The sequence below is a fragment of the Triturus cristatus genome, chromosome 11 (assembly GCF_964204655.1).
Source record: "Triturus cristatus chromosome 11, aTriCri1.1, whole genome shotgun sequence".
In the NCBI taxonomy this organism is placed as follows: domain Eukaryota; kingdom Metazoa; phylum Chordata; class Amphibia; order Caudata; family Salamandridae; genus Triturus; species Triturus cristatus.
Window position 1 is genome coordinate 273,356,198 of NC_140594.1, and position 24,988 is coordinate 273,381,185.

At 45.8% G+C, this 24,988-nt stretch overlaps 1 protein-coding gene across 3 annotated transcripts in view; it reads left to right on the top strand.

The window, feature by feature from the left end:
- LOC146784010 (2'-5'-oligoadenylate synthase 1-like) overlaps positions 1–24,988 on the top strand; it is a 323,524-nt gene that overhangs the window by 14,392 nt on the left and 284,144 nt on the right. The window contains exons 1-2 of one of the 3 annotated variants that reach the window (XM_085633233.1): positions 5,660–6,267; positions 21,288–21,491. In XM_085633233.1, coding sequence (XP_085489359.1) covers positions 21,303–21,491 — 189 coding nt within the window. In that variant the 5' untranslated portion in view covers positions 5,660–6,267; positions 21,288–21,302. Of the gene's footprint in view, positions 1–5,659; positions 6,323–21,287; positions 21,492–24,988 lie in introns of those variants that run through there. The other 2 variants (XM_085633234.1, XM_085633235.1) reach the window with 2 other exon arrangements.

The window sequence follows — 24,988 nt, forward strand, 5'->3', positions numbered from 1 at the left end:
AGCAGACAACATCCTGGTGGAGATACAACTCCTGGAGTCTCAGATTAAATCCGTGCTAGTCACATCAAGTTTCAATAAACAGTCTAAAGAGACCGAGAAGACAAGCAAAGAATTTAGGGATACTATCCCATCAAGCAAGATAGTCAAATTTAAAAAAGATCTGGCTAAATTTTCAATGACCAAAGTATACCCTTACACTAGTGATTCTTATATTCCACCGGTGTTTAACCAACAAGGCAGACGACCCGGTTCAAATTATTCTACATCAGGAAGTGAGAATGACTCTTCGGATTCGGATCAAGGGGGCAATTTCTCATCCAGAGGGCGGGACTGGAGGAAGAGGAGCTTGAGGAGAGGTAACTTTTTTGGAGGTCCCCCACCACCACAATGGTGGCCGCCTGGTCCCTACAATTATCCACAGCCGTTCTTCCCTCATCCGATGTATCAGGGTCCGATTCATCAAGATACTTTTCAACAGCAGCCTTTTTTAGGGCAAGGTCAACGCCGCTCCAGAGGCCGGAGAAGAACGGCACAGTCCAATGTTCATTGGAGTCCTCCATCATCTCGGACACGGAGCAATCTGAAAGATCCGTCAGTACCAGGCCCAAGCAACGCGACAGCCTGATTGTCAATTTAAGTAAACAAACACTTACCAAAGATGAGGCCATGGTCCTTGAAAAAGGACTTGGATATGTTCCCACATACAGAGGTGATCCCTTTCAGACTAGACAAGAACTAGCCGGGTTCTTTAGGAAAGTCAGACTACGTGCTTTCTTCAAAGACAAACCACATGAAAACGATCAAGAGGACACTACCAACACTGGTCTACGTCCTAAATCAACATTTACTCCACCTATTCATGCGGTACCGCCAGAAGTACTCACTTTTGAGAGGGCAGTCCTGAGAGATGCCGAAACCCTTTTCCAAACTGAGACTCGCTCCTTTTCCAATTTATCAAAGAGTGAACGTTTTGCTCTTCGATCTTTAGCAGACGACAAGTCCATCACTATAAAACCTGCTGACAAAGGGGGAGCCACGGTCATCATGGACTCGGAAGCATATAAAACTGAATGCAGGAGACAACTTAGCAATGTAAGATTCTACCATTCTATCAAGTTGGACCCCACCAAAAGACTCATGGCGACCATCAAGAATCTGGCAGATGAGGCTTTAGAACAAGGTTGGATTACAAATCATGAGGCCCAGTTTCTTTACACCACGTACCCGGTTACTCCATATTTCTATGTATTACCCAAAATACATAAAGGGGTTTTTCCTCCTCCGGGAAGACCGATAATTTCAGGGATAGGGTCCATCCTTGAACCTCTCTCCACCTTTGTAGACTTTTTCCTGAAACCTCTTGTGAGAACTATGCCCTCCTATGTTGAGGACACTAAAGATCTGTTACGCATCCTAGACGGGATGCCATTTGATGTCACTCAGGATCTTCTGGTGAGCTTTGACGTGGAGTCATTGTATACATGCATTCCGCAAGATGAGACACTATCCACTGTAAGAATGCTGCTAGAAGGAGCAAATTTGGAGAGCCCTACACCAGTGGACTTTATCATGTCATGTGCCACTCTAGCCATGAAAGAAAACTTTTTCAAGTTCGAAGATGATCTATTCTTGCAAATCTCCGGTTCATCCATGGGGAGCATTTTTGCACCTTCTTTAGCGAATCTGTATGTTCACCAGATCGAACAGACCGAGATCCTCTCTACAACTAATCCGTTTCTAAGTCATATTCTGACCTGGAAACGGTATATTGATGACATCTTGGTCATTTGGAGAGGCACCACTGACTCGATTAAGAGTTTTCACTCCTGGCTGAACAGTAGGAATGAATTCCTGAAATTCACCTGTGAATTTTCTCGGGAAAGCATACCCTTTTTGGATCTACGGATTGGCTCCAACAATGGAATTCTCAACACGGAACTCTACAGGAAACCGATGGCACGAAACTCCCTTTTACATTTTCAGAGCTTTCATCCCAAAGCTCTTAGGGAGAACTTGCCATTCGGACAATTTCTTCGTATACGCCGAAATTGTTCTGAGTTGTCCAAATACCAGGAACATGCTTCCCATCTTTCCATACAACTTCGAGAGAGACAGTATCCCATGAAGATCATTAAGACATCTATGAAAAGAGCCATAAACAATCATAGAGAAGCTCTTCTGGAGAAAAGGATCCACAGTCCTATGGAAGAGGACAAGAGAATTACCTGTGTTAATACCTTCTGCAATTACTCGAATGCACTGAAGAAGAGTATTCTGAGAAATTGGAAAGTGCTCAAAATAGAGGGCAGTGTTCTACCTCCTCCTCTGTTTGCTTTTAAGAGGAGCTCTAACATAAAAGACCAACTGGTACATACACGTACTAGGATAATGAAAAACCCTGACAAAACCACACTATGGGGTTTACCACCGGTCATTGGCCATTTTCCGTGTGGGACGTGCTCTGTGTGCCCTCAAACGTTCCATACAACAGAGATAGATATTGGTACGAGTAGACCTTGGGCTTTGAAGACGCATACAAATTGTAACAGCGAAAGGGTGATCTATCTGATAAAATGCCCTTGTAACAAAAACTATGTAGGCATGACATCACGTAAGGTTAAGGTGAGGATCTCGGAACACAAAAGCACCATCCGGTGCAAGAAAAGTGCTACCAAACTCACTAATCACTTTATAACAACAGGTCACAAAGAGAATGAGTTACAGTGGGTAATTCTGGAACAACCCCACATTCCACCACACGTAACAGATATCCAACGGTTCCTGCTACGCAGAGAACAAAGATGGGTACACCGGTTACATTCAGACACTGTGGGCTTGAATGACGAAATTCCTTGGCTGTTGCTGTAAGACAAAGATGTTCTAGCCCTTTCGGGTAACGTGTCAAACAGACATAACCTGGCACTACAGATGATATCACAATGTACAAAGGGTTATGTACACAAGGCTTAGTCTCTTTGTTTATGACGCTATATTCAGGAGACCTTTGCCATCTGAATCTTAAAACATCTAGATTAGCTGTTGTCTACGCACTGTATACGCTGACAGGTAGAAATTAGACACTGCCGCACCTGGCCTTCCTCCTTATATACACTTGAAAATAAACAGACATTGTCTGAGTTGTAGTTTGTATGGTTCCAATATTACTAGCTATTCTGGCATTTGGAACCAGTTTCTTGATATATCTATTCCCTTTGTTTTCATTATTTTTGTCATAGAGACAGCGTTTCTCTTTTTCTTCTTGTGAACATTGTGGAAGCGGTAGATTGTGTATGCGCCTTTTCGGGCAGTGGCTGTATGTCACGCATGTGCAGTGAAATGAAACGAGGGGAGTTAGTATCGGCCCTCCTGCACATGCGCATTTACATTTTAAAATCGGGACAGGCACTTGCCAAGCCACCTCTAACTATCCTCTCACCTGCAATCACTCTAGCTCTTACAAGGATATATAGCGACCCTTCCGCCGATACCTCCGGTCTTTACTCAAAGACCGCTCCGGGGTACCGACGGATAGGTGAGTCTATGAGCAGTGCTTTCTCTCTTTTTCCATTTGTGTAGACAACATTTTCGATCCTTTTTGTCACTTTTAATATACTGCTGCAAGCACACGTAGTGGTGTTTTGTTAATGGGATGATTTCAGTCTCTTTCAGTCAATTTTACTTGTGGTTAATATCTTCGCCATATCTATTGTTCTGAGAGTCTGTAGAGACACACACCAACAACTTGTCCTCTGTGTTTGGGAGTTTTTTTCGATTTCGATTTTCACAAATTATTAACATTTATCAATAGAGCGCTTCCTGTTGCGCACATTGATCGTTCCATACTTATGGACAGTCCTTTTTTGTCCTGCTTCCTTACATTGCACATAACGTACTTCTGGACTGCCATTGAACCATGGTGGTGTTAATGTTCAGACGTTGACCATATTGCCATGCATTGATTTTAATTTACATGGGTGTATTTTCGTGTTCTTAAGCTAAGCTTAAAGAGGAGACAATTTTCAGGTGTGACAACGAGCGACCTGTTTCTCTTTCTCCTCTTGTTTTTTCTAAACTAGAGCGGGGTCCCTTTTCCCTGAGTTGAGACCAGGTTGAGGTGAGGGCAACACCCAATTTATATGGGTAAGTGCAATTTGATTTACTTAATTAAATGCTTCACAGCATTATTATATGCGTGTTTGAGTGTCATTAGAAAATAGTGACCCTTTGCTGAGTTATTTCTAGACACTAGTTTGTTTGTATTTCTTAAATTCCTTTTTTTGTCCACAGGTACCCGGTTCTGATTTCTTCTGACCGGTGCGGTAGGAATATTTTATTCACACAAACCCTTTTGGATTTCTGTTTTTCACGTTTTCACTGAACCACAGCAGTATCATAGGTCCTGATGAAAGCCCCGATACTCATTGATCAAAAATGGGCAGAAACATGTTGACCACATTGCTATGGACATTAGCATAATGACAACTTATTTGTGCTAGATTGCCATATTGCTTTTTAAATATGACAGGGGTACTCTACCAATAAAGAACATTTGAGCACCCTTAGCCATTTTTAGTTACACAATTATTATTTATTACTGCTGACTTTAGGATCTCCTTCACTGATCTATGGATACAACGTTATCCTTGAGAGATCTGACGATTACCCTCTTTTGCTGCTTCTTCCTTGTACGTTACCAGATCGCTACTTCAAGAACTGGTTCGTCGTGTTGAAGTGCACAGACCCAAATGATGATAAAAACTTACCACCTTAAGTGATTGATGGGTCCTGTTTAAGAAGGGGTCTCTCTTATAGAGCTGTCAGATCAGGGATGGGAATACTCTGGCCTGTTAGTGTTTGATTTTCACTCAGCTTAAGACCCGGGTTGTTCCAGTGTTTATTATGATCAGTCAAGGCATACATACTGCAGAAGGTCAGTCAAGGCATTCATACTGCAGGACGTCAGTCAAGGCATTCATACTGCAGGACGTCAGTCAAGGCATACCGCAGAAGGTCAGTCAAGGCATAGATACCACAGGAGGCCAGTCAAGGTTTACCGCAGGAGGTCATTCAATGCTTGCCGCAGGAGGTCAGTCAAGGATTACCGCAGGACGTCAGTCGAGGCATTCATATTGCAGGACGTCAGTCAAGGCTTACTGCAGAGATGGCAAATGGAGTAGAACTCAATCGTGGCTAAATTATATCAGTTAAAATGGCCTGATGCACAGGAGGGGGGTTTAAAATCAAACCCCAAAAAATGCAGTACATTGCCCCTTCCCACCAGCTCTCCAGCAAATGACTTTAAATGTCACGTGCAAGGTCTTCTGCAAAGTGATAATGAAATGTCGACCCCTCCTTTCCCTGCCATAGCTCGCTCATTGCTCAAATAGGCTTCCACCACCTGGACGGTTTTAAACTGACGTAACTAGCATTTCAATGTCCGGGCCGGTACAAAAATTAGGAACATACATAAAACACTAAATACAGAAAGAAAGCAATGCAAAGGTTATATAGAGCTGGCCTAATGATATGTGTGTGGCTCATAATGTAAGTAAACAAAAACAGACAGGCCATGTTAAACATTAAAACAGACGATTTTACAAAAAGTTCTATTTGTGTTTCATGTCCGAGCCGCCATTGCACAATCTTGAAACGTGAACAAAGGGCCGGTATTTCTTTGTCAGTAGTAAAGGCGCCAGCCAACCCTAGCTGCAAAAGTGGGGCCCCTCGCCTGAAACACTGCTGGGACCCGAGCCCCTGTTAGTGCCGTAGAAAAACTTCCGCCTAAGAAAGGAGTTGGCGCGCTTGGGGTCCTGCTGTTAACACCTTTAGCTTTGGGCGCTATGCACACTGGCTACCTCGAGTGACAGCGAGCTGCAGCTTCCTCTAAGAGAGGAATCGCAACTTAAAACAAGCCTTGGGGCAGGAGTACAGGAGCCGCGAGGGACGGGCACAGATGACACGCTGCCGAATAAACGAAACCAAGGGCAGCGGAGGTCTATTGGTAGGTGAGCTGCTTCGAGGAAGAGGAGGCGGGCCTAGGGACCTGAGTTGGCTTTTACCGACACCCCTCCCTGAATAAAAGTGCAGCGTCAGTCCGCTATCTGCTTCGGTCACAAGAAAGGCGATAAATTGGTTGTAAAGGTGCGAGTGACGTAGGATCTGGACGGGGGACGCCAGGCTCGAACAAGGAAGCGGAATCTCCTTTTAACACCAATCCCCGCTTTGCATGAAGTGAAGCGCCACAACAGACTCCAGCAGCAGCCAGCTGTACGGTTCGGCAATTGTGTGAACTATTCTCGTTTGTCATGTTCTGCATTCCGTGGTAATTTCTGACTTTCCCTCTCTACCTCTGGTTTATTTACTGTCTCTGTGTCTTTCTACTCTACATTAACAGTATCTGTCACCACTGCCCATAGCAGGGCACAGGGCGTTTTCCCCGGTTGACCGGAAGGGTGGGGACCGGTCTTGGACCGGAGGGGGCTGTTTTTAGCACAGGGGGGTTTGCAATATCGCCCCCTGTACCAAAAGCAGCAGCAGTGTTTCCATGTATTCAGGGCTTTAAGTGGGATGAAAAAACTAGGGGGTCTCTCAAAGGGGCGTGGTCAATGTAATTAAGGGCGTGGCTTAAAAACACGGAAGCTAAAAATTTGTGTTTAGCACAGTGTGCCACCTGACTTGTATTTTGCTGTTCCTGTCATTGCGTCCAGATATATGATATAACAAGGCACATCATACCTACAAGTCAGGACTATTGGCTTTGTCAATGGTTGCTAGTTGCATAACATAAATAAGCAGCAACTATATAATATTGAAAAAACTTCACTTACAGCCCTGGTGACAGCACGACAATGTTGCTGCTCCTGAGTTTCAAAAAGAGAAGGGAAATCCAAGGAGAAAGTGACTCTCTTTAAAGGATTTCCCTTCCTCTACAACGCTCACCACACAGGGACATTTTAAGGATTTGGGGGGCCCTGGGCCAAACATATTTTGGGGGCCCCTGTTCAGCACACCTTTGAATTTATGAGCTAATTTGAACCCCTGTTTCCCACGCAGTTTCCGCTTCCTCAGCTGCGCTAGCGATCCAGTTTGCATCATAGGCATTAGCCTATATATTCCCGATGTAAATGGACATGTGCAGCTTACAGGTGTAGGATTCAGGGTTTCCTGCCCTGCTACTACGTTTTTAATACTTTTTAAATTGTATATGTGTGGCTGAATTACTCTGTGCTTTTTAACAATTTCTCCTACCTATGCGCCCTTGCACTTTACTTGATTCTGCTTGCCAACACCTCCTTAGCTGCTCCGATTCGCATTTCGGTTTTCCTCCAGTCCTGGTCCGCCGCGGCTGATATGCCGATTGTGTGGAGGGCTGGGGCTACTATCGGGCTACTCACTTCCGCCCATGCAGATTCCACTTCCTCAGCTGTGCTAGCGATCCAGTTTGTATCATAGGCATCAGCCTATATATTCCTGATGCAAACGGATGCGCGCAGCTGATAGCTGTAGGATTTAGTGTTTCCTGCCCTGCTACTAGGTTTTTATTACTTTTTAAATTGTATATGTCTGGCTGAATTACTTTGTGCTTTTTAATAATTTCTCCTACCTATGCGCACTTGCACTTTACTTGATTCTGCTTGCCTACACCTCCTTAGCTGCTTCGATTCGCATCTCACTTTTCCTCCAGTCCTGGTCCGCCGCGGCTGATACGCCGATTGTGCGGAGGGCTGGGGCTACTATCGGGCTCCTCACTTACGCCTATGCAGTTTCCGCTTCCTCAGCTGCGTTGGCGATCCAGTTTGCATCATAGGCATTAGCCTATATATTCCCAATGCAAACGGACGTGCTAAGTGGACGTGCCCAGCGGGCGCGCCGCTGGCACCGAAGGTAAGCCTGTCTGCGCCCGGAGGCGTTCGGCGCCAGCCATGCTGCCCAGTTACCCTCCGGTGAGTTTCTTCCACTATATTGCAATAGGGAAAAACTGCTTAGCCTTAGGCGGCTACCATTATGTCACTGTACAGCCGCTGATCCAAGGTTGGAGGTAGACTTTCGATGCAATAAGTGCAACTGGACTCTCCTCCAGCCCAGGAAACTCACACCCAATATCCTCCCACGCAACAATAAGTGTAAAAACAATAAGAAAACAGAGGACTTAAAGGCCACCCTTTTAAATTGTCGCTCTATACAAAAGCATGAACCATACATTTATGGCCTACTTTTAGACTAACAGTCTGATCTTTTATTTCTCACTGAGACCTGGCTGTCTTAAGCCTCCAACCCTACTATCACCTCGGCCATCCCTACGGGTTATAACATCCTTAGGAGGGACCGATCGAATGGGAAGGAGGGAGGTGTTGCCATAATTTACAATAAAAAACTAGACTGCTTAGGCTTCTACTGTACCTTATCCCCCCATCATAGCATAGCTGGATTTCTGATTTACAAACCTCCCAGTGCTATTGGAAATGTTATTACTACGCTTAATATAGCCACCACCTCCCTGGCCTTAAAATACAACAACTGCCTCATTCTGGGATATTTCAATATACATATGGACAATGGAAAAGACCCTCAAACAATTTCCTTGTTGAAGGCGCTGCAGGCCTGCAACATGTTTCCATCTGTTTCTTTGGCCACCCATGAGAAGGGCCATACCCTAGACCAAATCGTTCACAACTTTGACATATCAGTAAGCCTACCTCTTCCCATTACCTGGTCTGACCACCTCCTATTAAAATTCGTCATTCCCAACTCTGCCACAGCTCCTTGAGCTAACACAGGGCAGAGGGTCTCTAATTACAGGACGTTCCATAAAATATCCATCCCGATGTTAGCAGACGCCCTCGGTCGTTCCTCACCAGAGCTGTCTGGCTGCCCCGACTCGGACGCCCTCTCAATAGATTCATGGCTCCGAACCAACATTGATGCAGTGGTACTGGTTGTTTGCTGCTCCTCAAAGAGGTCAGCCCCACCAGCTCCATGGTTTAACGATTCCCTTAGATCTCGCAACAGAAATTGTGGAACAATTGAACGGAAATGGCGTAAATCATACCTACCTGAGGACAGGAAGCTGTATAAAGACACCTTAAAAGCTCATTACATTCTCGTGAAGGCAGCCAAGAAAAACCTCTTTCAAACCAAGATAGAAAATGCCCAAAATAAGAGTAAGGAAATCTTTAGCATAGTTAAATCCTTTACCGCCCGAAAGCCGTCACAAAGGAAGGGCCATGCACTGAAGAATTATCTAAGTAAATAGTTGAATTCTTCCAGAAAAAGATCTCCATGATCCAACAAGCCTTCACTAACATCTCAAAGGAAGAACTGACCTTCTACCTTAGTTCTAATAGCAAATTTCACCTCTTGGATCCTCCATCTTTATTAGCTTTCCCTGAGTTTCAGTTTGAAGAGTCACTGGGCAGCTCCTTCCTTCCTCGACTTTCACAAAAAACACCCTTGTCCAGGGAATATCTTGAACCTATTAGCTCCCACCATAAACCCCACAGTAAACTAGCTCTTTAATGCTTCTCTCTCCTCAGACAACATGCAGAAATTATGGAAGAATGCTAAGATTCTTCAACTGATAAAAAAGGCTAACGCCAAACCGACGGACCCTGCCAACTACAGGCCAATCTCCCTTCTTCCGACCCTCTCAGAGTACTAGAGAAGCATGTAAACAAGGCCCTCCAAAAACACATTGAAGATGGGAAGCTCCTTCATGAGTCCCAATCCGGTTTTAGGGCTAACTACAGTATGGAGTCCGCTCTGCTGGAAGTGACTGAATTTCTCAAGGGTAAGCTGGACCAGGGAGGCAAGATTGTTCTGATACTGCTCGATACGTCGCCGGCCTTCGATATGGTCCCACATGAGAGGCTCCCGGAGAGCCTTGCTAACATCGGTCTGGGGGGGGGGACTGCCTTTACAATGGATGTCATCCCTCTTGGCAAATAGATCTCAGGACATCTGGCTCCCCCCTTTCTCATCCCCAGTTCCGGCCATGAATGTAGGTGTCCCTCAGGGCTCCATTCTCAGTCCTGCCCTTTTTAATATGTATCTATCCCCTTTGCATTTCTGGTAGAGGAAGAGGGCGCCAAAATTGTTTCCTATGCTGATGACACTCAGCTGATATTTACGTGTGAAAAAGGAACCGACTTTGACGGGGCAATGATTAGGTCTTGCCTCACAAAGATTTTTAACTGGCTTAAGATCAATCAGCTGAAGTGCAATCCTGACAAAACTGAAGTTGTTTTCTTTGGTAATCCATAAACGCCTGACTGGAGCGCTTGGTGGCCAAAAGACCTGCCGCCCCCACCCGCTGAAAAGGAGAAAGTCGAAAACTTAGGAATTGTCATAGACAAGACACTCTACATGTGCTTTCAAATTCAAAATCTAAATGGCACTTGCTTTGGCATACTCTGGATGCTATAAAAAACTCCTGTCACTGTTACCGCTTGAGAGCAGAAAGATCGTGGTGCAGACTCTGGTGACATCAAAGCTTGACTATGTCAACAGCTTGTACCTCTGTCTTCCCAAATCCCTTATCCAGCGCCTACAAGTGGTACAATACGCGGCGGCCAGAGCCATCCTGAGACCTAAACCCAGATCTAGTATGACCCCTATTCTTAAGTCTCTCCGCATAAAAGAACGGATCGGCTTCAAAGCGCTGACCATCTTCTTTAAAGCTTTCCATGGCTTAGGAGTCGGCTACATAAATAAGCGTGTTAATCGCTACACAACAGCTAGACCCCTAAATTCTTCCAATGCCAACCTGGCCATCGTGCCTAAAATATGCAGTGCCCGCATTGGAGGCAGATCCCACGGCTTTCTAGGCCCAAAATTGTGGAATAGCCTCCCTGAGTCTCTGAGACTACCCACAGACCTACTCTCTTTCATGAAAGAACTTAAAACCTGGCTTTTTGATAATTGATGGGTCTTTTACGCATGTTTTCCTCCCACTGTCATGCGCCAGGACTCTCTAGTCTGAGTAGCTGCGCGCTTTATTAAATACACAATTTCATTTCATTAGGTCCCTGACAGTGCAAAGGAACCTTCGTCCAAATACTAAGCGCCTTATTTATGAGGCTTTACTTCACTTTTATGCCGCTGGTGCGCCACTTTTTGTGACGCACCAGCGGCATAAAATATGTGCAATGTTACGCCCTATTTACAAAGTGACGCATCTAGGCAGATGCTTCACTTTGTAAACCCCTGCACCGCATTATACCTGCGCCAGGCATAATATATGCAGGGTGGGTGTTGCCCCGCAAAATGCCTCGTAGAAGTGGCGCATTGAAATCTATGAGAACTCAGTGCGCCACTTCCAGGACGCTATTGCGTCAATATCTTACACCTGCCACACAGCAGGCATAAGACTGATGCAGGCCCTTTCACATGGGGCTTACCCCATGTGAAAGGACACATTGCTGGAGTTGCGTCTATTTTCAGACACACCCCAGCAATGCATCACTTTTGCCCATACAGATTTGTCAGAAATACTGACATATCTGTAACTCCTTGCGACATGATGCGTCATACAGTAAATATGACACATCCATCATGTCGCAACGAGGGCGCACTAAGAAGTGATGCATCCCTGTTTTCACACAGCGATGCATCACTTCTCATAAATAAAGCCCTGAATGTGTTTACATCTAATATTCAGGGATGTGTGTTTTCAATATTGTAACACAGCAGCAGCTCACCAATATTACTGCAAATAATCTCTGTGACGCCCTCCCATTTCTTGTATGTTAGGCCTTGTTTTGATCTAAATAAACGTTTTTTATGTATATTGCATGAAACATAAACACAAAATTTCTCTGCAAAATGACTGTACTAGCCCTCACACATCAGGTACATAAGAAATAAAGGAAAGGAAAACAGAATTTAAAACAAACTGTTTAGGAAATATTCAAGGTTATTAGGGCAAAATTCTGGAGAATGGAGCTGACTGTCAGGGGGCCCCCTGAAAGGCTGGGGCCCTGGGCCAGAGCCCACTTTGCCCATGTATTATAACGTCTCTGTCACCACACGCACATCATATGCCTGCTGTCACTGCAGTCCGGAAAAAAATAAATGGACCGCCTGTGTCAGACCCCAAAACAGAGTCCGATAGAGACCCGTTTCGAGGCCCCCTTCAAAAAACTGCCGGTGCTCAGACCCGGTGAGACCCGGCCCACTTAAAGCCCTGCATGTATTCATTCACTGTCATTCTTTCCGATCTCCCTGTCTATCAACGGCATGCCTCTGGCAGTCTCTGTCTCTATGCATGTGTCTGCTACGCACATTTCGGCGAGTCTCTCCCTGTATCTCTGTTCTGTCAGCATCAGCCCTGCAAAGTTACTACAATTGAATCCAGGTCCATAGAACTCATGGAGGGTGGGAGAAACCACGCATGCGTACGCAGCCCTCCCAAGATTCCCAGGTCCATGCCTGATGTGCTGCTCCAGTCCAGTTTTTTTTCTTTCAATTTTGGGACTTGTAGTCTTGTTTACGCCATTATAAAACGGAACTACATGTCCAAGAAGTCAAAGGAAAAAACAATTGGACTAAAGTAGTACTTTATGGATTGGAAAATGGCAGAAGTGACAAACGGGCATCCAGGACTGTGGTCATCAGGCGTAGCATAATTTAATCAAAACACGATTGTACTAGCTATAAACACAATAAAACAGGTAAGCATTTCAATACTGCAGTATGGACAACATAGAGCGTGGTAAAGAACAGAATAAAGAATGACCTCCTCTTCCCCTATGCATTTGTGAGGAGAATCCTCACCACAGTCGCCTTTAACAAGCACTTTGAAATAAAATAACAAAAAACAAATCTACCACGCACACCCCTTAACTATTAAAGGGTAATGACATTTCTATGGTTCCAGTTCTCTCTTTTTTTATTTGCAACTGAGACTGTAACTAGTAAGCCACAGCCCCATATAAATTATACTACAGGCAAACCCGTGTAGAGCTAGAAGGTCCAGGACCACCAGCATGCCATGCACCCCTCTTTCTTATTCCCATCTACAGGACGACAAGAATAGAAGTCCATCTTGGGCCTTGTACCTTTTTGTCACTTTTTCAGGAGCGGCTGGCATGTAAGCAGGGTGGTGGGACAAAAATAATAGTAAAAAAATAAGTAAAGATAAAATAAACCCACTTGCCTTCCTGGCGCTACATCCTCCTCCTCGCTCGGGTCTTCTCCAGGCAAGCAGGCAGGCTCCAGTGAAAACTGCTGTAACCAATCCTGGTGCTACTCTCATGCTGCATGAGAGCAGCACCAGGATTGGAGGGAGCGGCTTCTCTTGCCGCTCCCTAGGACAATGGAGCCCTATGCTTCTCTAACCAAACTGTTTGAGACAGCTGGGTTAGAGAGGTTTAAAATGTGCATGTCTGGCTGGCCGTCCCAACGATAGCTGGCCAAAAAGACATGCACACTTTAAAATTAAGGTGTCCTGCACATCACTTCTTTCTGCTGCTGCCTGACTGGCAGCAGTTGAAATCACTAGCCCCGCCCCCCTTCCTGACACTCGGCTCGGGGGTATAAAAAATAAAATGGTAATAAATGAACTTTATTACCATTTTATTTTTCTATCTCTGTGGCAATTTTTTAGTGGGGCAACGCTCCTTCGCCTTAACGGAGGAGCCGCCCCTGGACATTTTGCCACACATATAGTGGTGTGAGTTGAAGCTTGCTATAAGGATGGGCTCACCCAGGGTTTTAAGTGGGCAAAAAAACTGGGTGTGCTCTAGAAGGCGCGGGGCAAACCTCAAAGGGGTGTGGCCTATCTAAGTAGGGATGTGGTCTAAATAAAGATAACTAGCGTAGCAGTACCCCCTGTTCTGACAAGCTGTCAGCTCTAGGACTCCTCAGAGTGTCATCAGATTTGGAATTCCCCGCTCAGGCTCGCTCTCTCCCCTCCTTATTCCAGCAACGCTATGTTAGGATAATGCCATACACCCTCCCCAGTACCCCAAGACCGGTGTCGTCATCCCAGGAAATGCCCAGGCAGACCCCACCCGTATAGGGTGGCTTCACATGAGGCTGAGTGTACTTAAAGCACTGCTCCCAGAAGGCAATGCAACTTCACAGGGGTGAGTTTTAACGAAGCCACCACCCCTGTCAAAACATGCCACAGAGTACAATGCGGCTCACCTGGCATGACATCATGGCTGTAGGGACCAGTGACCCGCACAGGAACAAGCCGGCCCGGCAGGGGACGGTGAAGAACAGTGCGGGCCTCCATCTGGGTGAGAGAGAGGAGCAGAGACCACTGTCCCAAGCGAGGCCGTTCAGGCTCCCTTCGGGCCGCGAAGGACAGCTGAATGATACGGAAAGACACCAAAAAGGCCAACTTGGCATCTAAAAGACTGGCTCACAACTGGTCCTCAGTCACCGGCCCATCCCTGCCTGCCCGAGTGCCTGTCTTATCAATCCGACCTTGGCCGACAGTCATTCCAGACTCAATAAGCAGCTGGAAGCCCATCAGTTCTAATCTTACTCAGTTTCCCGTTAGTCCACCTGCAGCGTGCACAGTACACTGAAGGATGGGGTCTATTTCAGCCTCTATTTGAGCTGTAACCACCCCTGCTTACACATTGATGCAGACAGTATTTCCCTTCTCCCACACCCCTGGTGACTGGACCACCCAGATAGATTCCAGGTCCTCCAGAACAAGCGAGAAGCACCCCAAGAAGCCGGCCCCTCCTTACTAGACAGACTGTAGACATCCGGAGAGGATCGGGCGGGTGACTGGAAGAAACTGATATTTATTCATTCACGTATTAAATAGGAAAGCGCATTCGATGGTAAAAGTTGTAAACCCTTTTATTCTGGTTTATAATGTAAGTGCAGGACGCAATCAGCACCTCAGGGGTTATGGCCGAGAATAATGTTCAGTGAATTTCATGATCTGATTGGTTGAAAGACGTGAATTGTGAGTGCAGCAGCTGAAGGTGATGTAGTTCAGAATCAAAGTGAAAACTCCCCCGCCCCCGTGTGTGTTTGCCCGGCGGAGACAGCTTCCTGGGTACACACACAGCCGCACCCGAGTACTTCACAGGTCTTTAAAGACCATTTACATGTTAACGAGGCTGTGTTGTTTTCACCCCTTCTTAGAGCCCCTGCATCCCCACTCTGCATATTGCTGGAAGAGTCAGCACCCCACCCCCGAATTTTTTGTACCCCCCCCCGAAATTTGGCTCTAGTTGCACCTCTGCATGGGGGTCCTTGTGCAGTTAAAGAACACATTACACTTGTCATCTTCACACAACATCGGCGCAAGCACACATCGATGTGCTTGCTCTCACTGCAGTCCAAAAAAAAAAAAAAGAAAACTGACTACATCTGCGAGGGCCGAAAATAGAGCCCGATAGAGACCCGTTTCGAGGCCCCCCCTGAAAATAACTGCTGATGCTCAGACCCGGCCAACTTAAAGCCTTTGGCTCACCTCTGCACATAGAGGCCAGTCCTATTGCTCCCCGGATCGTTTAAAACTCTCCTAATTGAAGGTACTCTTATAACTGAGGCCTCAGGATTGTGGTCTACAGACTTGGCACAATCTAATTAGAACATAATTTTTATAGCCATAGACACAATAAAACACAAACTTTTTGAATATTCCTGTATGGACAACATTATAGATGGAGCGAGCTGTAATACATATATATTGCAATCATAACCCCCAGTGACGATCACATTATCCATCAATTTCAAATGTTCTACGTGCATCCCTTTGAGGGGGTGAAGCATACCGCCAACAAATGACATTCCTTCAAACGGGCAAGGCACATCACGCCAACAAGAATACACATCAAGTTTGAAGGCACTTCATATTTTTTGCATGATACATAACACAAAGCAGCTTAAAACTACAGTCTGACACCAGGGAAAGGCGTATTGCACCCCCCCCCTCCAATTGGGGATCTATGACTATTCTAGCCCTCCACCGCCCCATATAAATGACACTACATGCAACCCACCGGTAGAAATTGAGATTCCAGGACCACCAGCTGGCAAGTCCCACTCCAATTCAATCAATCGGGGGTTTGTAAAGTGCGCTACTCACCCGTGAGGGTCTCAAGGCGTGGAGGCAGCTCCAGATCAGTCAAAGAGCCAGGTCTTGAGGTCCTTCCTGAACGTATGCAGGGTCGGAGAGCGTCTGATGTTCACGGGGAGCTCGTACCAGGTCTTGGCTGCGATGTAGGAGAAAGCTCTCCCGCCTGTTCTGTTTCTTCGATTGTGAGGGACCTCGGCCAGGGCGAGGTTGGCGGAGCGGAGGCTCCTCTTGGGTATGTGGAAGGATATTCTCTCGTTGAGTTATTTGGGTCCGATGTTGAGTGATTTGTAGGCATGAGTGAGGAGTTTGAAGGTGACCCTCTTCTCGACAGGGAGCCAGTGGAGGTCTCGTAGGTGTTGGGTCATGTGTTCGTGGTGTTGTGTCCCGAGGACGAGTCTGGCAGCGGCGTTCTGGATGGTTTGGAGTCTGTGTAGTAGAGTTCTGTTGATACCGGCGTATAGGGCGTTGCCGTAGTCCAATCTGCTGGTTATGAGTGCGTGGGTGACAGTCTTTCTGCAGTCAGGGGGGATCCATTTGAAGGTCTTACGGAGGATGCGCAGTCAGCTGAAGCTGGTGGAGGCGTCGGCGTTGATCTGGCAGTTCATGGAGAGGGAGGAGTCGAGGATGATGCAGAGGTTACGTGCGTGGTCTGTACGGGTGGGTGACTTTCCGAGGGCGGAGGGCCATTAGTGTAGCCCCTTGGCTCGGGAATCATATCCCCTCTAGAGTATGACAAAAGAAGTAAGATGTCCAGAATAGCCCGTTGTAGCTGTTTGTGACATTTTTCAACCACAGGACGATGAGGTCACGGATGAATTTGCCTTCCTGTACCAAAAATGGGGCCCTCTTGACATTAGCGTACATTCCTCAACGAGAAACCTGCAAACAGCTTCTGAACTGAATTGTTCAATGTTTCATGAATTCATTGATTGCTCTGTGGCAACCAGCCATGTTGCCTTGGTATAATTTCTGGCAAGAAGATTGAGACTTCTGGGAGATGCTTCTTCACTCTAAATTTCTTAGATATAAAAAAAAATGTCAGACTTTGTCTCCCGAAGGGAGACATGTCGTCGCCTAAAGTGTGTATTATTAAGATAATAGGGACTGGGATTATCCCAACCTCCAAGGCACTTTCCAGGAAAACAAATAAGAGCTGTAGTTTGAGTCCACCAAACAAATGGCGCCTAAGCCTACGTGTAGCTGCTCTGCCTCCATACTAGAACCCCGGAGCCTCTCGCATACTGTGCGAATGCATGCATGGCCACACTGATGAATATTGACCCATCTTGGCGGAGAACTCTGAAAGAGACAAAAACAGCAAGAGAAAAAGTCTCCATCCCGGCTTACCATGCAAATATGCAAGCGATCAGAAACACAAGGGAACGCTGCAGTAGTAGCTAAAGAAAGTTTAGTCTCATATAATGTCAAAAAAAGTTGGACATCCACCTCCCTAGCCTTCTGATCCTCACTGAAGGCATACAAGTCTCCAGAGAAGCCATGGCTGCCCCAGTTCTGAAGGAGTGGGACATGAAACCCACTTGGTGGAACACTCTCTAAGGTAGTATATTTTTACACGGCCGTATAAATTAAACATGCGTGAGAGGTGTGCCATTCTGATGTAACAGGAGATCTGAACGCCCCTCTGAGGTGAAAAACTCGAATACCCTAAGGCCCACAAAATGCCATCAAATAAGCCAGACAGAAGTGCACAGACTCAGAAAGGTAAAACCTAAGACTGTAAGAATCTTCAGTGCCTCAGTTAACCTGCCCATGTCTATGGGCCTCCATGCATGTGGGGTTCCCAACTTATCTGAGAGTGGCAAAAAAAGCAATAGCAGACAGTTGGCTCCTAACTTAACCCACTGATTTGCCCGCTCTCTCTGATTTGACAGGAAATCCGGGATCCCCCACTGTCTTAAATCAATTCCCCCTGTTGCTTGCATCAAACATTGTGACAGCCCACCAAGCCTCCTCATTTGCATACATGGTCCTAGGGGCCAATGAAGGTTTAATTATTTTATCTGTGTTTTTATTTTTGGTATAAATTGAATGTCATAAAGTTGTGTTTTGCTCAAATGATCGATCTGGAATAACAATCTTTTGACAACTAATGATCAACTAGGTATTTGTTTTAATTTGTGAGAAGAATTAAAGTTTTTCTTTTAACTGAGAACAATTTTTACATTGTAGATGCTGCTAAAATCTAAAAGATTTAATATTTTTTAATAAATTTGACACTTGCATAACTTATGGATCAGTGTTTTTGTAGTGAGTTATCCACGAGCCAACTGTTATGAAGGATTCTTTGTGAATAATTTGTATGAATGATAAGAGTGATCAAAAAGAGATTTGAGAAAAGGATACATTTGTTGTTATGTTTTATTTCTGTGACCCTGTCCTTTTCCAAAAAATAGGACACCTCTCCCATTTGTGTGCAGCCAGATGACAGACAGTGCCATTGATTTCCTCTAGAAAATGGAGTTAAATTCATAGGTCCTTTCACACCGCTAGACTTTGTGATGTGATGATGTTTCGCCTGCAAATCTATCATCTCTCTCACAATGCTTCTTGAGAAAGCCTCTTTAAGGGAGAATAGTTTGTCCACCAGTACCTGCAGCTGATGCAGGGTGTTGTCCACCAGTACCTGCAGCTGATGCAGGGTGTTGTCCACCAGTACCTGCCGCTGATGCAGGGTGTTGTCCACCAGTACCTGCCGCTGATGCAGGGTGTTGTCCACCAGTACCTGCAGCTGATGCAGGGTGTTGTCCACCAGTACCTGCAGCTGATGCAGGGTGTTGTCCACCAGTACCTGCCGCTGATGCAGGGTGTTGTCCACCAGTACCTGCAGCTGATGCAGGGTGTTGTCCACCAGTACCTGCCGCTGATGCAGGGTGTTGTCCACCAGTACCTGCAGCTGATGCAGGGTGTTGTCCACCAGTACCTGCAGCTGATGCAGGGTGTAGGCCACCAGTACCTGCAGCTGATGCAGGGTGTTGTCCACCAGTACCTGCAGCTGATGCAGGGTGTTGTCCACCAGTACCTGCCGCTGATGCAGGGTGTTGTCCACCAGTACCTGCCGCTGATGCAGGATGTTGTCCACCAGTACCTGCCGCTGATGCAGGGTGGCTTTGCTTGCTGATAAACAAGCCCCAGTTAAGCCCTGAAAGTTCAACCTTGGACTGTCGCACTCTACACACTGTCCTTTTTGCACCAGATGTTTTCTACCTACACTGCTATGTGCTCCTGCCACTTTTGCTCGTACACTGCCCTCTCTGCTTCTGGCCCTACTGTGCAGTACCCCTTCTTCTTCCAAACTACCCTACATGCCTCATTTGTAGGGTAACACGATGGTTTCATGTGTCAGGGACACCACTTTTCCATTACTGTATTTAATTTTTACCTATTATTATTATTATCAGGTGTGTTGGCCCATTTGACGCCATCAAAATGAGCCTGGACTACAACTGCCATAATGCACTGATAAGTTAAGTCAAAACCCAGACCTGGAAAACTTGTGTCTTGGTGACATGCAGCCATTTGGTCACCCAGCCCATTAGCACTTCACCTGACACTGCTGCTGCAATCGAGGAGAGGGGGGCAGGGGTCGAAGGGTCCCTCAGCTGAACACATCATGGGGGGCTCGATATTCAGGGCTGTACAGAAGTTGGTTCCTATGGAAAGGACTTGGCTCGCTTTGGCTGCTGCTGTCTAAACAGCTGCTTCGGCGCGCTTTGTCCGGCTGCCTGGGAGTGACAGCGAGTGCCGTGAGGAATCGAAACTTACCAGCAGGCGCTGTGACGCAGCAGGGTAAACTCACGGGCAGAAACGCCCTGCTTTCGAGGAAACGAATCCGAGAGATGGCCCAAGGGAGTGTATTGAGGAAAAGGGCGGACCTGAGGAGGCGAGGAACGACTGACTGACTGTGACCTTCGTCCCTTGCGCTGCTGTGTAAAGTGTCTCAAGGAAGGGCGATAATTGGGCCGTAAAGTCGTAAACTAAGTGCGAGTGACTGTGACGTAGTGTCGGGAAGGAGGGCTCTTGGCAAAACCTATTTAGAGGAAGAGATTGAAACCTGATTTTAACACAAATCTCTTCTTTAAATTGATGGAGAACCAAACTCCAGCATCAAGCTGACCGGCTAATCTCGGCTATAGTTTATTTTTTTGTGGTGAAATTTTTACATTCCGTGGTAGTTTCTCGGCAGGAGAGGTGAACGAACCAGAATTAAAAGGACGAACCGAGCCAGGGGTTTTCAAAACGGAAAAACTGTTTCCTTAACACGCAGGAGAGCTTTACTTTAGTGCATCAGATTGTATGAATGTATTTAGAGGCACTTATTAAAAGTGACGTATTTAGAAACACTCCTGCACCACCCCCTCCCAGTTAACACAACGTCATTAGTGAACTAAGGGATTGATCGTGTTTCACGTGCATCCTTACGTGGGCTAGATTCCTATTACAAATGCAGCAACATTATCGTCTTAAATCAAACAAAAGAGGGGTTGGTGCAGCGCACTTCCCGCAATCTATTCTTCGAATGTGCTCTCGTATTTGATAATGAAGGAAAAGGCCGAATTATATAAAATATCTGCCCAGGGTCACCCAACTTGATTAAGCAGGGTAGCCAGAAATTGGGACTTGAGGCCAGTTTTTCTGGTTTTACTTGGTGCAATTCAGCCACTAAAATGGTATCTATTGTTCGCCTATTTAGCTCATAATATTAATGCTTTATCTTTAACTCTTGGCGCTTGACGTTAGATCGTGGGTGGCAGAAGGCTCGGCTTGGGCTCGAGGTTCCAAGAGGACCCGGAGCTAAGTCAGAGCCAGGCTTGAGCATTCAGTGCCTCGCCCACCTCTAGTTCTGCAATTCCACATCAATCACTATCGTTTCCCTTCATCTGGATGACCTTATTTGTGCAAACCTTTGACGGCTTCCCCTCTCCTCTGTTTATTTCTGGTTTTCTCACTCTGCCTCTGGTTTTTTATTTATTGTCTGTGTGTCTCTCTAATCATGTGTTAGCAGTATCTGTCACCGTGTTTAGTGACTGTCTCTGTATAACTCGCTGCCATTGAATTCACTGTCCATGTTTCCATGTATTCTCTCACTGCCACTATTTCCCTATCTCAATGGGGGTCTCTCTATCTACGACTCCCCCTGTCAGCCTGTCTCTCTGCCTGTCCTTGCTTTGGAAGTTTCAGTGAACCTCTCCCCATGTTCCTCTGTTCTTTCTCCTGCCAGTCCTGTTGAAAGAACATGGCCGCCATTCCCGACCTCTACCTGTGCCTCGCCAATGACCTGGACAAGTACATCTATGACCATCTTCAACCCAATGAGGCCTTCCTGACACAGGTGAAAGAAGCAGTGAACACAATCTGTGAGTTCCTGAAAGAAAACGTTTACCGAGGCCACCCTTCCAAGACCAAGGTGCTGAAGATAGTGAAGGTAGGTGTCCGCAAGGGCTGGAGCTGGGTCACTGGAGGTGTTGAGTGGACAGACGCGGAAAGAGGTAAAGACACCAAGAGCAGAAAAACTGCATGCCCCCCCCCCCAACTTTTACTATAATAATAGAGAGACAAATGGAATCCGGACCAGGGAAGTGACCATACTCGCCTGTAATAGGTTAATTTGAGTAATTGTGTTTATATGTAAATATTCAGGGAATATGTATATACAAATAGAACATATCCAAATGAAGCTGCTCAGCAAATGAGGCGCCACACACGGTCACGTTTTCACCTTTTATTTGGACAGGACAGCGGGACAACTTCATCATCCTCTCAGCTTCAGTGCAATGTCCAAACGCATTTCGGGCTTGTGGAGCCCTTTGCCAATGATGCTCTTCGGAGGGGAACCGCAGCATGATTAAGACGCCGTGCTCACGGTGTTCAATTTAAGTCCCGCCCTAGTGGGCGTGCATCACCACTGCATGATGGTCTACGAAGTCTCGGTAAAGTTAAAATTCATAGTGAATTGCCGTGACGCCCCTCATTTCTTCAATCCTCTAGTGGGGTGCTTGAGAAGGCAAGTCTGGAGCCCCGCTCGTATTAACCCTGCCCACATGGTCGTGTCCGCAAGGGCTGGAGCTGGGTCACTGGAGGTGTTGAGTGGACAGACGTGGAAAGAGGAAAAGACACCAAGAGCAGAAAAACTGCATGCCCCCCAACTTTTACTATAATAATACAGAGACAAATGGAATCAGGACCAGGGAAGTGACCATACTCGCCTGGTAATAGGTTAATTTGAGTAATTGTGTTTATATGTAAATATTCAGGGAATATGTATATACAAATAGAACATACTGTGCCCTTTATAGTTTTACTAATATGTAGGTGGGTGTTTCAGGGGTGGTTCATAAAAGTCTGTAAGAGAACGTACTCATGAATAATTCGGGGAATCAGCCATACTGTCCTCCTGACATGAGAGTGTAGGGTAAGCCTAGTCTCTAACCTCATTCTCTGCTCATCTGAGGTTTCTACATGGACATTAGTATCAGATCTTTTCCTGTAGGCATCAGGATATTTTTATACACTCGTGTACCCCAGTCTGAAGGCTAATTATATTGTTTTGGACTTGACTGAGTAGGTCTCCAAAGAAAGTTGCCACTTTGGGAAATAAATCTGAAAAAAATAAAAATGAATCAAAAATGTTTTCAGAAAGTTAAATTGTAACTGCGAAGAATTGTCGGGATAAACTTTCACACCTTTGCACAAATAATTAATTACCTGGAAATTAACTAATTTCCAATTTGTCATAAAAATACTTTCTTAAGCAAAATCACTACAGGTGCATTAAAAGCAGACAAGGAGCTTAACATTTATGTTGAAAGTATGGGATGTGTATGAAGCTGGCTTTTTATGTAGTAGTGCCAATGTAAGGGCACACTATGCAAACAGTCCAGGTGATCCTTTTTGGTTTACAGGGCTTATTTTCATAATCCCATGTGCTCTATTTGTGATAGTGTGCTCGGGCAGTTTAGGCTTACCATAGAAGAGTGTTAAGCATTTGTTGTACACACAGAGGCAATAAAGGAGGCACACACTCAAGAAGAAATCCAAGACCAATTTATGCAAATAATACAGATTTTTATTTGAATTTAGATACCAGGCTCTTCTGAAATCAGGTAAGTGCTTTTGGAGTCCTCAATTTTACAAGAAAACAGTAAAAATGCTTGAATAAAATTTTTGGGAGATATGATCCTCTAACGCAACGTTCAACCGGGAGCCAGTGCAGTTTGTGGACCAGGCTGACAGCGGGATGGAACTTGAAAAGATGCAGAATAAGTCTTGCTGCTGCATTCTGCATGACCTGGAGCCACGTGAGAAGGTACTTCATGACCCCTAGATAGAGGATGTTCCCATGGTCAAGCCTCGAGATGACCAAGGCCTGGATGACTGTTTGCTGAGCAGAGGACGGGAGACAACCTAGAATTCTTTTGAGCCACCTCAAGATCCCAAAGCTGGTGGCAGCCAATTTGGTGGTTTGGTGACTCATGGAAAGATTTTCATCCACAGAGACTCTTAAATTCGTGACTACTGGCACAGGGGTGGGTAAAGTACTTATCACTTCAGGCCACAGATGTGGGCCCCACAGGTGGGGAAGGTTGCCCAACAATAAAACCTTCGTCTTTCTTCCATTTAACTTCAGGAAGTTAGTATTCATCTGGGAGCAGACTTGTGTGAGGCAGTTCAGCACTGTTGGTCTCCTGAGATGACAAGGAGACAACAATCGGCGTAAGAGAGGATGGTGGGACCGCACTTTTCTACAAATGTCCGCAAGTGGCCTTACATATAGGTTAAAGAGGGTTGGGCTAAGAGTGGAGCCTTGGGGGACCCCAGAAGGTAGAGGGTACATCTTAGAACAATGTTAATAGGTGTGGACTTGGAAGACCCAATCCCGGAGGAAGGAGCTCAGCCAGGACAGAGCCATATCCTGCACCCCTACGGCCTCTAACCTGTGGAGTAGAGCGTTGTGGTTCACCATGTCGAACGCTGCACTGAGGTCCAGAAGAATCAGTGTAGCGGTGCCAACACTGTCTAGTTGTTGCCTTAGATATTCAGTTACTACTAGTAGCGCTGACTCTGTACCATGGCCGGCTCCAAGCCCATTGTGACGGGTCAAGCAGGCCATTCTGTTCTGTATACATCGTGAGCTGTTTGTTCATGTGCTTTTCTAGGGCTTTAGACAAGAGCGATATCGGTCTATATTTAGACCAGGTGAAGTGGCCTATATTAGTTTTTTTTAAGTAGGGGCATAACCATTACGTGTTTCCATGGCCTTGGGATGATAACTTCCGAAAGTGAGGCATTTAGAAGCTGTGGAAGTAAATCCGTCGAGAAAGGTTCAAGATTGCTAAACACCGAAGTAGGGTAAGGGTCAAAAGGTGAACCTGACTTCATGCAAGAGAGGATCGATTTGAAAGTCGGTGGGTCCAGAAGCTAAAATGAGCAGGTCCACGAAGTATGACCCTGTTGAGAGTTGTGCTCTAAAATAGGGTAGTAAGCAACAAGAGTATCTGCAGAGTTATAGTTTGATGTAGAGGAAAAGTGGCTTGATTGTTTACAACTTTTTGAAGAAAAAAGTGGCAAATTCATCGCACTGGGATTGAGAGAGAGGGACGACCGAGCTGTGTTTACAGAGTGAGAAAGTGTTTTAACCAACTGAAAGAGCGTTTTCAGACCGTTTTGGGCCACATTTATTTTATCAGAGAAAAAGGAGACTCTAGCTGTGTGGCAGCTATTGTGGTAATCTTTTAGGGCCACTTAATACTTTACTTTGTCATCTGTGCTAAAGTATTTTTGCCAAATTCTCTCGGGATTTGCAGATCTTTTTATTTTTGAGCAGCGCGTCACTGACCCAGGGAGCTGGTGGGAGGGTTCAGTGGTAATTTTTGGTAGTTACTGGGATTAAAGAGTCAAGTGCAAACCCAATCCACCTATCAA